This window comes from Hordeum vulgare, chromosome 5H, assembly GCF_904849725.1.
Source record: "Hordeum vulgare subsp. vulgare chromosome 5H, MorexV3_pseudomolecules_assembly, whole genome shotgun sequence".
In the NCBI taxonomy this organism is placed as follows: domain Eukaryota; kingdom Viridiplantae; phylum Streptophyta; class Magnoliopsida; order Poales; family Poaceae; genus Hordeum; species Hordeum vulgare.
In genome coordinates, this window is record NC_058522.1 from 376,638,694 (window position 1) to 376,653,104 (window position 14,411).

Below are 14,411 nucleotides of genomic sequence, written 5' to 3' on the forward strand. Positions count from 1 at the left end.
CCAGTAGACATGTGCTATCTCTCTCTCCCTCTCTCCCTTCCCCACTCTCTCCACCCCTCCCTCTCTCCCTTCCCCACTCTCTCCACCCCTCCCTCTCTCCCCCCTCTCTCTCTCGATCATATAAGTTTTCTATCTTGATTGTAATTGTGGGCTTTTGTTGTTGAGTTGAACTATGTGATATATCCTTCCTATTCTCTTTGTGGTGAACCGGATCTTGCCATTCTTATGTGTTTCTTTATGTTGGATTGAATCTTTCGAGAATCAATAGGATTATGTGATGCATATCTACTATAATTTTTGGAGATACCCGTAGTGGCATCGGGATGACTCTATAGATTAAGATTAGAACGATGAAGACCATGAGGTGATTATTTCGTATTTACGCGGCTGCCTGAGGTTCACACTAGGGCGTGCCGTGTGGATTAAGATTGGAAAGACAAGCTTACATGTGTGCCTAGTCATACCTACGCTGTCTCATCGTTCTTTAATCTGACAAAAGAAGGAACAATGGAGTGATTCTTTACCACATTTTTGAGGTTATATCGTGACTTTTAACTATGCTAATGATGTTGAGAGTTGGCACTAATGAAAGTATGAACACTAAGTGTAGTTTCCAAGCATTGAAACATTATTTTACTCACTCATGCTACTTGTTGCCTTGTTCTTATTTATTTCAAAAATATAAAAATATTGTTAGCATCCAAAACTATCAATCAATCACCCAAATTTTCAATCTCTTCACCGAACTAGTGCACATATACAACTAACAAATGCATTAGGTGTGTGAGAGGCTCAAGAGACTACATGTATCTTGCTTGCAAGATTGTACAAGAGAGAATACTTTCAACCTACACCTCCTACAAATTGGTAAACCGAAGGTCATTCACTTGGCAAGACTACTTGTATCTTGATTGCAAGGTTGTTTGAGAGACAATGCTTTCAACCTACACCTCCTACAAATTGGTAAACCGAAGGTCATTCACTTGGCGAGACTACTTGTATCTTGATTGCAAGGTTGTTTGAGAGACAATGCTTTCAACCTACAGCTCCTACGAGTTGGCAAACCAAAGCTCATTCATTTGAGGGAAATTGTTGATGTCCTACAATCATGTGCGTTTGGAGGAAAAACAATATATAGAAGAATATAAGTGTGTGGTAGACATTAGGCTAGTCTAGATCACACGTGATAGCCATAATTAACGACCGCTAGTTTGTGTGAGAGGCCGGCATGTCATAAAATGGTATTAAATCCGACCCTCGCAGTTACATGGGAAAGTGAGGAGTAACATCCGCTGGCCTGAGTGAGAGGTCGGCGTATCATGAAATGATATGCAAGCCGACCCTCGCACTTACATGGGCGTGTGCTAAGCGGGAACGTTCCTTTTGGACCGACGAGGGCGTCAAATCCTTTTAAGTTGGTTTATGCGACATCCTGGTCAAATAGGATGAGTAGTTCTCATGGTTCATAGGATTGATAGACTACTCTTATCAACAAGACGTGTCTTCTTTTTTAAAAATTTGTCGGCAAAGAACCTCCAGGTTAAGCTACATAATAGTTTTACAATTTAGACACTTGTATTGATTTTCGTAAGCATTCGACTTCTGGCCAGAACACTTGCACTTCGGTCAAATTCATGTCTAACAAGTAACAACGAAAGATAATAATCGATTGGTTTGCGGAGTTTGGTCACTGTATTTGTATGAAGCCTGTGTGTTTTTCTTATCCAGCTAACGCAGAACAACAATCGGTTTGGCATGGAATCAACTGATCACAAACTACACGTGACCCCCAGCATGCAGAATTCAGCTGCCTACCTTTTCGGTCAGCTCATGCTGCTTCGATTTTTTTGACTGCTAACCTAACCTTTTCTGTGACACTAACTCGTTCATTTCTGCTGTCAACTGCAACCACTATATATGTACTAGTAGGGGTCTATGCCCTTGAGACCAAAGATCGTTGTGCTCGCAACAATTGAGGTGCGACAATGGGGAAACAACGCTCATCGCCGTCGACGAGGAAGAAACATGTCATGGAGCTGCTGCGTATCACTGCACGGCCTCCGCAAGAACGCTGGAGCATCAGGGAAAGCGTAAACTTCAAGATTGCCCTAGGAAGGTATAACGAATGCGATACAGATACTCAAATGCGTGTGAACAGCACGGTTCATAGAGATGCAGAAGAAGATTGCACCTTCACTTTTGCGAAGGAACAAAATTCTGCTGTGAAGTTTCTATAACTGCATATATTTTCTGCATTGTGAGTGCCGAAACAGAGCTAACACAATGTCCATGTGTTTTGGGGGCAATTACATTGTGCAGGTTTGGTGAGGACTGGCCAAGAATTGCACAGCTCGTCAGCACAAAGACTACTTATCAGGCATGTATTCCACCCACTTTCAGTACTTCATAATCTACTTATAGCACAAACCTGCCCTTGCAACTTGAAAGAGAGTTCAGTTATACGATGCATGTAACATGACGCCTTGGTTGTTTTCTCAGATCTGTATCTATGCCGAGGAATATTATCTTAAGCATCCACGGAAAAATACAGGTGAAATAGAAGGGGAAATAAACTTTACATCAAGAACAGCTTTGGGCTTGTAACCTTTTCATGAAGATGAAATTTTGGAACACTTATGAGGATATGTAAAGCAGATACAATCACTTCAATGACAGATCCAGCAACATTGTTCTACACCTATTCCATTTCCATCTTCTACTTCTACCTAACCTAGTGCCATTGCCCATGGGCATAGATTCTCAGTATATACACGCGTGCACATCGGTTAATACAATGCACCAAAGTGTCAAAAGATTATACAGAACGTTAATTTAGCAATGAGAAGGATCGCCGCTTCTCCAAATGAATAATCAATGAGAGAGCACCAAACTAGATACCGACCCTACATGCGCAAGATTAGACAAAAATGCTCTCTACCCCTTCACCTACACTGTAGTAATTTTACAACAGCTGCGACAGATGATGACCGAGCCAGATTTGAAAATAAAATGTAAGCCGCAAGACAGCTTCAAGCCCCTCGGTTTTGACTTGAGCCTGCAGCTTCTCGACGAGCTTCCTGACCTGCTCATCAGACCCACAGAGCTCATAACTCAGCCATGAGAATGTAGTCCAAGGGCCAATTTGGCACCAAGGCAGAAACAATTGCTTGAGCGCTTCGCAGTAGCTGCATCGGTCAAATAAGTGGTGAGTGCAGATGAATATTTGCTTCAACCTTCCGGTGAGGGCGGCCTACGGCCATATGGTGCGAAATGGGTGGTTTCCTGGCCAATTGATGTTGGTGTTCGAAGAAGAGGATTCCATCGATCAAAGATGATGCGTCCACCTCGTCCGATTCTCCCTCGGCACCGAAATGATGGCACAGTGGCATCAATCTCAATAGGGGGGTCTGGTGGCAACTTGATACCCGCTGCCACCAACTTGTCAGGATCTAGCGGCCTTGTGAATAACAACACTGGCTCCTCAGGATCCTGTAACAAGGGAAACTGGTAAACAGACTTGATAAATAAATTACCAGAACAATTAATGTCTCTACAAATTCATACATGCAAATGGCTGAAGTTTATAAATAATTCAACATAGATAAGGAGCAGGACTAAACAGAATAGAACATTAAAGTTCATCATCCAACAAATTTACTGAAGCTGGAAGTATCATAAAAGTACCCCCCCCCCCCCAAAAAAAAAAAGGTTTCTCACTTGTTACTCACTGAACAATATTTACTTCCAAGTTGTCCTAGCTCCTAAATACCCCCTCTGTTCCAAAACAAGTGTTCATGGTTTTAGTTCAATTATTTTGGAACGTAGGAAGTAGCATTCAAATAGAACTTAACTTAAAATCATCAGGCTTAAAACCATCCCATTGCTTTGGCGTTGCCAGTAACTAGCAGCAAAGGGCTGCTTGGTACCAGTTTGCTCAACTAACGTGGACGATAACAAAAAAGAGGAAGTGATAGGAAGATGGAATACCCTTTTAAATACCCAGCCATTCTGCTGAGGCCTCCTTTTTAGCACCGGTAGCCCCGGCTCACGCTTTATACGCAATGTAGGGATTGCCGGCAGCTTGTTATCAGGGTACCGAGGATGGAGAACAGGTTGCCGGAAATATGGCTGTTCAGTTGCGGTGTCATCTGAATCCGCATAATCATCATCACTTGACCCAAACCTGCTAGAAGCTTGCTGGAACCCTGATAGTGTAGTCCCATCATCAACAAGCTGGGCCTCATGCTGAAGGAAAGAAAAAGGGAATAATAGAAATTAGGAGGGTGACAAGAATCAAATGAAACTGGAGCAAGGTGCACCATAACAAACTGTGTCATAACATCAGTTAACAATGTACTAGCCTCTTAGGAGGATGTATCACCCCCCCCCCCCCTTTTCAATGTAATGAAACGCAAAGGCTTTTTGCGTTTTCTCGAAGAAAAAAAAGGTAGAAATATATACTCCCTCCGATCCATATTACTTGTCTTAGATTTGTCTAGATATGGATGTATCTAGACACATTTTAGTGCTAGATATATCCATATCTAGACAATGCTAAGACAAGTAATACGGATTTAATTTACCCAATATTATCTGCTACATAATGGGCAGAATTAGGTCACAAGTATGTAGTGCGAGTAGTATTTGGTTTCATCACAGTGGCATTTTAACTATTTAAACCCATTCACCACTACCATGTGATGCAAATGGTGGGCTGTTACTTTCATTTGTATGTTTGTTTCCTATAGGAAACAAGTATACAAACTATGTGTAAAAGTGAATTCTGAACCAAAATGTATGATGGCCCATACCTTATATTGCATCTGAACGCGCTGAAGGTTGACCTCACATTCCATGACCTCCCGCTTTGTCTCTTCCCTCTGAAGAGTGTATATTATCAGTTGGAAGTTAAATTTAGTAATGCTGCCGCTATAAGATCTGTTTATGCATGAACCAACCTTAATCAGAGCCCCCATTAATGCCTTTGCTTGGTCCAAATTGCGCCGTACCTAATATAAATTTTAAGCTAGAGTTGTAAGCAGCAAAACACACAAAGAAAAAAAAAACAGCAAAAAGTTTGTAATCTAATAGCTAAAAAGCTGCAGCTAGCATACTATATTTCACCGAAAGAAGGTGACAAGAAATGCAATTCAAAATTTTCAGATAAAAGTTTTGCGCAATGCTATGTGTTGGTAGATTTTGGAACTATCTACTCCCTCCATTTCAAATATAAGGTACATAGTTTTTGCAAGCTTGTTCGAAATATAAAGCATGAGTGGGGAAATTTAAGGGTAAGCATGTGTTATTTTATTTAGAACTATCATGCCTTCCTGAATCCCCCTGCTTGATTAAAATACAACTGTGAAAAAGAGATGGGGGGAGAATTGTTTAAGAACATAGCATGAGATGTGCAGGAGCTATCCAAATCCCAAGAAACTGACAGAACAAGCAGAAGAGACCGAGTTAACCAATCATCTCATCATTTTAATTTCTCGCAAAACCAGGCGTCAAAAACAAAGTGTTGTTTACATTAATATATAACTATTTACAAAAATCATGGATTTCCTTTTTGGTCTCATTTAAACGGCTGCACGCAAGATTCTCATAATCATTAGAAGCAGATTATTCACATAGCAGCAGCAACAACAAAATCTTAAAGTAGAATTACTTTGACATGAGAAATATTGACAAAGAAATCATTAGTAGTTTGATCATGGAGGGAATCACATGATGTCATTTAATAAAATCATCATGGTTGAACAGTGTAATTACAAGCTTCCTCCATCGTTACATAACCAAAATTTCACGTGTATCAACTAAAGATGTACAGGAACAGAGAAACACAATCGAAAAACTGACCACAAGAAACTAAATGCAGCTTACCAGGCGGAGTTTTTCAAACGACTGGATATTATTTTCTCGTCTTTGCATCTGGAGAAGGAAGCAAATATTATGTATGTGCAAGAGAAATATGATCGCAGGGAGGTGCTATGCAAGAAAAAAATGTTTCTCCAGTAATTGCTGTTCCCCGGAGGTATTCAAACAAACTCTGGCCTAAAGCCACTCACCCTTCTTGTATGAAGGCGATGGGCCTTTTCTCTTGGTCTGAATACATTATATGGGTTTGTATCATTCACCGGCGGAGGAGGCTTCAGAAAACGAAAAGTAAATTAGTCAATAGTAATGTAACAGAACCATAATATGATAGACTGACACTTCCCCGACAAAACTAGCTTGGCAAAAACTTTTCCATTGAGCACACTTGGTGGGCTGGTAGCTTACAAATCCAACAATAAATCTTCATAGATAAGCCCCTAACACTGTTTTGGATGAATCCAGTTAAACCCCTAGAACAAATTACACTAAGAAACACCAGTGGCTTTAGCTTTGCTGTGCAAGGAACCAAATGATTAACTGGCCAATTCACCTGGTTCCATTACATAACTATAAGTCAAAGACACAGCAAATTGAAGCATCTGCTTATGGGCAAATAAATTCCAGATGTGACAGAATAGCCAAATATTGCGTAGATGTTGTGACTTCGTTCGGTTGGAGGAACGAAGGTGAATAGATTGGGGCCATCCAGCTTGGTTTCTTGCTTGATTGGATGAACAGGATGAAACAGTGAAGAATAAAAGTTGACTAGCCCTATTCATACCATCCCTAAAACTGATCAGAGGGATGAATCGAAAAAACTCTGTCTGATCAAAATGTGTAGGTGTCATGGCCATGGCTTTGACTTTGGGCCTTACAGTCAGCCAGCAGCTGTGCAACAAAAAAGCAAGCATACCAGAACTTCCCATATATTTGATGGGGAGCTTCATTCTGAGTATGCATTACTGCATGTAGTAGAAATAGCTCCTCAGATAGAAACGTAAGGCCGTCGGGACATCATAGGCTCATAGCAAACTTATCTTACTCTGAACACGTACCTGGCAAATGCTACTGCACTAATAAGAACTAATATTCTTGGAATTTGGCGATTTGCAGCTGGTTTTCACTAAAGAATCTAATTTAACTTGTGCAAACTCTCTTAGCAATCATCTATAGATACATCAATTGAAATAGCTTTAACATGATTACAAGTCTGGTGAGATGATTTAAGATATATCATATCTTGTGTTAGATTGTACACACGGAAGAAAAGAACGTTTCACATCTAGAATCTAGGATATATTATATCAGTCGGTAGAAACTGCGTCCACATACAAAAGAAAATCTACCAGCACCTGGAGCATTAAAACAATACTGAAACATCACGGTCAATCACTTTAAATAAAGTAAGCTAACCTGCAAACGCCGCAGAATAGGCTTTTGCCACCGTTCCCTCTAATAAAAGAAAGAAGCAGTAAGCATAACGAATGCAGCAAACATAATTAAGTCACGTTATCATTTTCTATGAGATTGAGAAACCTAAATAAAGTAGTACAAGAAAATATCAGATATGCAAAATAAATAAATATAAACTATGAGAAAACAAGGTTTGACAGACTTTCACAGCAAGCCATGTTACAGCATTTAAAAGGTAAGACCATATGCTGTATTTTGTCAGCGGAGACTACCTTAGCTCTCCAATAGTTATATACAGCTTGGAAAACGGCATACCGAACAGATAAATATTGCAACGCCTGCACAGAGAAACACTTGGTAAGGAGACACTATGTAGGAAATTACTGTACAGCAAGACTGCAAAACTAATGAAAGGGAAAATGGGTCCCCTTCCAGGTACCTTGATAAGACAAAGCCTAAACCAAACAAAAAATGCGACAAGTTTCCGTTAATAACTTTATTGACATTTAATTACAATGTCTTGAAATCCTTCCAGATTAGTGTCATATGTGATCTCCACACAAGCAGGTTTCAGCAATCATGAGCAAATTCTGATCAATATATTAACTGAGATGAAGTAAGGCATAGAGCCTGCAATGTAATGTATGAGCAAATGCCATTGCCAACCATATAATAGCATAGCAATATATCCTTTGGCCTCTCTGGTCAACTGGACCCGTGGACTATGGGCTGCGAGTCTTGAGTTAATTGCACTAGCAAATTATGCTCGCCCTTAAAAGATTGTAATGTATTAATTTAACCCGTACAAAAAGTAATTGGTACTAATAAATGACGCAAGCAGACATTGCTTACACCTTAGCTATTCTGTGCATGCACGCATATGTTCATGTCAACTAGAAAGACGCGGTACAACATTTACCCTCGGTACTAACAAAGACAACAGAGATGGACACATATGGATACTGAAATTGCCAAGTTCATTTTTTTTACGACAATCAACAGATATAAATAAAAACAGGAGTAATTACAAATTTCATTTTTTTAATAACATGGCAAAGAAAAAAGAAGGCTCGCGTGGATTACTCCCACCAAGTACCCTACTGCCAACAGCAAGATGGCTTACAGGGGTACAGAACATACGAAATTTACTAGAGCTATGAATGTGTGTCTGACATGTATAGCAGCAAAGTGGTTAATACAAGTCATATTTGATATTAAAGAGAAGTGTGCAACATGTGCTAAAGCTAGCATGAGGGGTCCTTAGGTAAAATGCCTTGATTCAATTGACATGATAAGTTGGCATTTCTGCCATATAAAATACGGTAAAAATAAACTGGCAATGTCTCAGAGTTAATAATGATGATAACAGATGGGGAAGGTTTTTAGTAGGTTGACAAAGCTATACAATTAGAAACTTAGCGTCATGTTATAATAACAAGTAAAATCTCCATTGCAAAATGCTGCGCATATATGTCAGTGCATCAATTTTTTATAATTCCCTTGCTCCCATTTGTGCAAGGTCTAGGCATGCTGCTTTACCTCCATAGCAACATCGAGCTGCAAGAGGACTGGAACAGGCCCTATGAAAGTTGGTGTTATGGCTCCTGCTCTTTCACGAGCTTTGTGGTCCAAAATTTCCAACTTGAATAAGAGGACCTCCAACCTGTAATATGAGATTCCACTTAAAATATAGCAAAACATATGCACTCCATAAGGCAAAAATAATAAAATGGTAATTGTGTCATCTAAAACTTTACAAGTTAAAACTTACTGAGACAACCAAAATTTCATCAAAGGTCTCTTACTAAAAATATGACTGTGAACAGGATTCTGGACTCTTGACCTTTCATTCTAGATTCCAAAAGGTACATGTTTAATTGTAACCAAAATACAAACCATAACCAGTAGAGCAATTTATTAGATCTGTAGCATTTTCTTACTTTTCAGGGTTAAGATTTTTCCGCTCATTGTTGTAGTCGTCAAGCCAGTCTTCATCTTCGTTATCCAAGTCATACTCAACAAATTCACCGATCTCAGCTCTGGCTGCATAGGGTAATCATTCTTAGAAATAGAGTTCATAAATAGAATATTGTCAACATAAAAAAACTACAATTCCACAATAAAAGTAAGAAATAAACCTCCTCTTCCTCGTATATAACATGATGGTTGTGCAAAGGTGCGAGTGTAATCCCTATCATAGGTCTCCACATCATCAAACTGTGGTGTTGGTATTTCTTGAGCATTCTTCTTACTGGGAGTTGAATTCCCCTGCAAAGTGATGTAACAATCATTGTATTGATCAGCACAACCCCCAAAATAATAATATGTATAAATGTTCTCGGATTTATCATTAGTGGAGACACAAATTAGATTTTCAAATCACAAAATATAAGCAATTATGCACCATGTGATATAGTGCAGTGTTGCGCGGTAGCTGATATACAGGAAGCAGCAGTATGTTGTGGTGTGGTGTGGTGTCAGCACGCACACCTCGATGCCGCTAGCAGTATACAAATGGTATAGGATAACTGAGAACATAAAGGGCAGCCCGGTGCCTGTAGCTCCCACTTGCGCAGGGTCCAGGGAAGGGTCCGGCCACTTTGGGTCTATTGTACGCAGCATTTCCCTACATTTCTGCAAGAGGCTGTATCCAGGACTTGAACCCGTGATCTCATGGTCACAAGGCAGCAGCTTTACCACTGCGTCAAGGCTCCCCTTCCATAACTGAGAACATAAACTGATAAAATAATAAAATAAGATATCATTACGGATCACGTAACATAACCTGCATTCAGTGGCTTTTTTAGCTGCTTTTGTAGCAATAAATGGGTAGGATGACATATCAATGTAAAGTTGATACCTTACCAACAACCATATACGCTACAAAATTCAAACTGGGACAAGTCGTCTCAACAGTCAAAACTTCAAAAGACAAAGAATTTGACGAGGCCAGGGCAGCAGTATGATGTCAGAAGTCATACTACAATGTCTAAAGAAATAACTTATTAAGAACTCCAAATGATGGTTTTCCTGTGAATTACATACAGAAGCAGAGCGACATGGTTCTTGGGCATGGTATAAATCTAAATTCATCAACATGCTAATTGGACTGAAGTCAACAAGGAATTTTTGCGAGCTACCAAACATTGACGGTTCATAGGATTGCACGCTCAACTGAAACGTTGTCAGCTGATTAAAATTACCTCGCCGTCAGTGGCAGCAGCAGCGGCAGTGAGCTCCGAGCCGGAGTGCCGCAGCAGAACCCCTACCCTCGCCGCGGCGAACGCTGCCACCGTGGGGTCATCGTCCTCGAAGTCCCGCGCCGACTTGAGGATTGGGAGCTTCTTGTGGATGTCGAGCGGCCGCGGCCGGAACGAGAGTCTACTCATGGCCGCCACCACCACTCCGCAGATTCATCTCATCTCCGCCTCCCACCTTGTATCCGCGCACACCACGCACGCCCTCGCGAGGGCTCGGGATTCGGGCTCCGGCTCGAGGGCGCGCAAACCCTAGGTCCGCGAGGGCGGAGTGGTGGTGGCGGAACTGGGCGAGGGGGGCGACGCCGCGGGAGCCGCGAGGGGCGGTGGGGAGGCGGAGGCGGAGGCGGAGGCGGTGGAAGGGACTAGGGTTAGGGTTTTGGTTTGGGGAATTGGTTTCTAGGGTTTGAAAGGAGGTGAAAGGGAGGGAAGGGGAGGAAGAAGAAGAGGGGGGCGTCGCGGGGGAAGGGAAGGAGGTTGGGCTCGAGCACGATGGTCTCACCGTACGTCTACGTACCCGTACGGAGCTAGAGTATATACCTGTATGTATTTGTACCAAATGTATTCACTCCGTTCCGTGATATGGTGTGTATGACTAATATTTTCTTTATATACCGACAAGAAAAGACTTTTAAAAAAATCAAACCTCGTAAAACTTTTTGGCGCAGTTTATTAAAAAAAATATCAATATTAATGATATCAAATAAATACAATATAAAAATACATCTCATGATGTACATTCCTAAACAACGATTGTTACATATTTAGCCTTCAGCATTTCATAACCATCACCATCATTTAAGCGTTAATAGGTTACACTCTAAAACCGGGCTTCCTTATGGAGCCTGTTCCCCTCACTCTCTCCTTTTCGAGAGGAAACACCTAAAATGTAATGAGAACCTTTAAGTTAACGAGAGTACTTTCATAAAAAAAACAACACGTTCTTCAGGCAATCAAAAGCTAACATCCTCAATACACATGTATAAACAATTTAGCTCTTATTTATCGCTCGTCGGTCGATTGAAAAAATGTTTGATCCAACAGAAGACCTGGCAACTTTAGAAAGAATTGACCGAGTGATATTAACTTGGCATCGGATCTTTTATTTCCTAACTCTATTGTACCATCACTAACTCGAGATCACGTCCCGCTTTTTATATCGGTAAAAGCATCCATCCCTCATCCCGCGCTTTTTAGATTTCAAAATAGGTGGGCCTGCAGGTCATATGACGAGATGACGGTCCAACAAGCCACGGATTCGGCCCATTTACATTTAAACCTCTCTCGCGTGCGCGTTGTGGCGCTAAAGCATTGGTGAAAGCTATCTATCTTGCTATTAACATTAGAGAAAACAGCTACATAATTATTGATTGCCATTGTTGAAACAATCGAAGAGAATTATTTTCTCTTTCATGTTGAACTGGCTATGAGTTGTTATCAAAAGTGCTCCAATGAATAATTCGTGAAAAAAATTATTCACTAGGTTCAGCGTAGGAAAGTTAGGCTTGCCTTAGCTTGCGACAAAAACATGCACTATTTTTGGAAGTGGTCCTCTTACATTTAGGAGGAAAGTTAAGTGGCTACAATGACCTCTACGTGTAATAGAGAAGGGAAATCAGATAGATAACATCATTCACATATTAATGTACATTATGAATTAGGGCATCCAAATTACTTTGATAAATTGTTATTTTAGAGCACCGTTTATGGAACAACACGAAAGGAATGTTTGTAGCTACCCCGACAACCCTTGATAACTCATAGGATCCCGTTTGACTACTTTCATGTCTCTCTTCTATCGAGTTACACGGAAATAAACATTTTCGAGTGCATAATGGGCAGTAATAGTTCTCTCATGGATCAAAAAATCAAAATACTCCAAAAAATCAAATATTCACTAATTATTACTCCTTGTTTTTGGAACTTCAGGCTACCACGATTTTTTTTACTACTATATTATACCCCTCAACTCTCTCTCTCTCTCTACCATGAATTTGTTATATATATATATGACAAATTTTATCTACCACCGGTGGTAATTACCACCACTTGTGTTTTGTATGTTGTATGTAGTATCTATCAAATCGGAGAGTATGTATGCGTAGTATGTAGTATATAATCATGTTTAGGTAGTATATATACTATTTGTTTGGTAGTATGTATCAAATCGGAGAACTTGACGGAGTGAGGCCTAAAAACTGCCAAGACTGCCACAAGCCCAACAAAATTTATGTGGATGGAAGAAGCTCGTGAACCAGATGAGATATCAAAGGGTTTTTAAGATGAGAGAGGCTTAGGTAGAACCTGATCTAGGGTCATATAGATCGACTACACTCATATTGCAAAAACGGAAAACAAGTCAGAGAGAAAAAGCCCCAATTATGAATGTAGAGATGAGGGAAGATATATATATATAGATCAAGAAAGAAAGAAAAAATGAAGATAGTCCAAGCTCTCGCAGAGAGAGGGCGGTGGATGGATCCACCATGTTTGAGCATATGTGACTTGGCACTGCGAAGATTTTAACCTTGAGTCCAACATCACAACTCCATCATTTGAAGCACCGGGTCACACAAGTGAGACACATTAGCTTTGAGAGTGTTTGGTTTGTTTATGCACCATATAGGGTGAGATAACTCATGAATTGAGTGTCTCCCCCTAAACACATGCCTACATATAGACATGACATGACATAACTGTATGCGTGAGTGCAAAATTTCACATAATGTTGTCAAGCTCTAAGATACCAAGTTCACGTCAAAGTTGACAGAACCTACGTTCATCCAGTGGTTTGGTGAAAATATCAGCAAGTTGCATATCCGTGCCAACATGAGCAATGTCAATATCACCTTTTTGCACATGATCTCTTAAGAAGTGATACTGTGCCTACGCTACATAAGTATACTTTTGTTGGCACAAGTCTATTGGGCACCCCTCCACATGGATAAGGCCAAAGACGTCAATTCCGAATCGCTTTATTTCTTTTGGTCATAGGAAATTCGTACTATTAAGAGGGGTGCACTTTGGAAGGTACGAGTGAATCAAACACACACACAACTACATATTGCACCCGCGTATAGTCTTCAGTTTCGAGGAGAGAGTCTCTTGTCCAGCCTATGAAGAAAAACTTGCCGAGAGTGGTTGTTTCGGTTTTATATTTATAACCCGGTACACATGTGACACAATGCAGTTACAGCTCCGGCTCTGCAAAAGGGCAGACATGCGCCCTGTGCGAATTTTCACATAACAATTGGATTCGGTTCAACACTATAAAAGGAGGTGGTCCTTCCACCTCCCACCCACCTTTTGCCTCTCTCTCTCCTCCATTAGTGCCATAATTTATTTATTTCTCGCTCTCCTTCCCTAATCAACTAAACATGTTGATTTGCTAGGTACCGAGGAAGGAGACCTAGTGAAAGGATCGAGATGGACCTATAGAAGGGGTGGATAGGTACAATTACAAATTTTAATTGTTCTTAGCAATATTCGGCAATAATGCGGAATATGAAGGTGAGCCGGCAATTGCAAAGATAGAAGTCGTGCTATGTGTACTGAGCAAGACAACAAATAAGTAGAGCGTTAAGCACACGTAATACAAGTAATGTAAGAAATACCACAAAGACAAATAACCACAAGTAGAGAGTTAGGGTTAGGGATAATCGCAACTCTGAGAGACGAGGATGTATGACGACGTTCACTTCCTTGGAGGGAAGCTACATCACCGTTTAGAGAGGTGGGTGTTACCACGAAGGCACACCAACGCCATGAAGGCTCACCCTATTCTCTCCTTGAGACAACACCACAAAGGCGATTCACAGCCACTAGTGTTAGACCTTTGGGTGATCTCCAAACCCTCACAAAAAT

At 40.6% G+C, this 14,411-nt stretch overlaps 1 protein-coding gene across 3 annotated transcripts; it reads right to left on the reverse strand.

The window, feature by feature from the left end:
- Window positions 1-2,591: 2,591 nt before the first annotated feature.
- Window positions 2,592-11,047, reverse strand: LOC123452687. Of its 3 annotated transcripts, none has more exons than XM_045129394.1 (12): window positions 10,494-11,047; window positions 9,429-9,558; window positions 9,231-9,333; window positions 8,830-8,953; window positions 7,563-7,628; window positions 7,291-7,329; window positions 6,069-6,149; window positions 5,884-5,931; window positions 4,959-5,009; window positions 4,812-4,880; window positions 3,988-4,245; window positions 2,592-3,489 (listed from the first exon to the last, which is right to left on the reverse strand). In XM_045129394.1, the coding sequence occupies exons 1-12, from the start codon at window positions 10,677-10,679 to the stop codon at window positions 3,229-3,231; spliced, it is 1,416 nt and encodes a 471-aa protein (XP_044985329.1). In that variant the 5' UTR covers window positions 10,680-11,047; the 3' UTR covers window positions 2,592-3,228. The 3 variants fall into 3 exon arrangements, with proteins under 3 accessions (XP_044985329.1, XP_044985328.1, XP_044985330.1); XM_045129393.1 differs by having other exon boundaries at window positions 2,592-3,504; XM_045129395.1 differs by lacking the exon at window positions 10,494-11,047 and having other exon boundaries at window positions 2,592-3,504; window positions 9,231-9,329; window positions 9,429-9,535.
- Between the last annotated feature and the right edge of the window lie 3,364 nt (window positions 11,048-14,411).

Coding starts and splice junctions, on each gene's coding strand:
- LOC123452687 (XM_045129393.1), bottom strand. CDS start 10,679: ATGAGTAGACTCTCGTTCCGGCCGCGGCCGCTCGACATCCACAAGAAG. Junction 7,330..7,562: donor ATAACTATTGGAGAGCTAAG/GTAGTCTCCGCT, acceptor TTCTTTTATTAG/AGGGAACGGTGGCAAAAGCC. Junction 6,150..7,290: donor CTATTCTGCGGCGTTTGCAG/GTTAGCTTACTT, acceptor CGTTTTCTGAAG/CCTCCTCCGCCGGTGAATGA.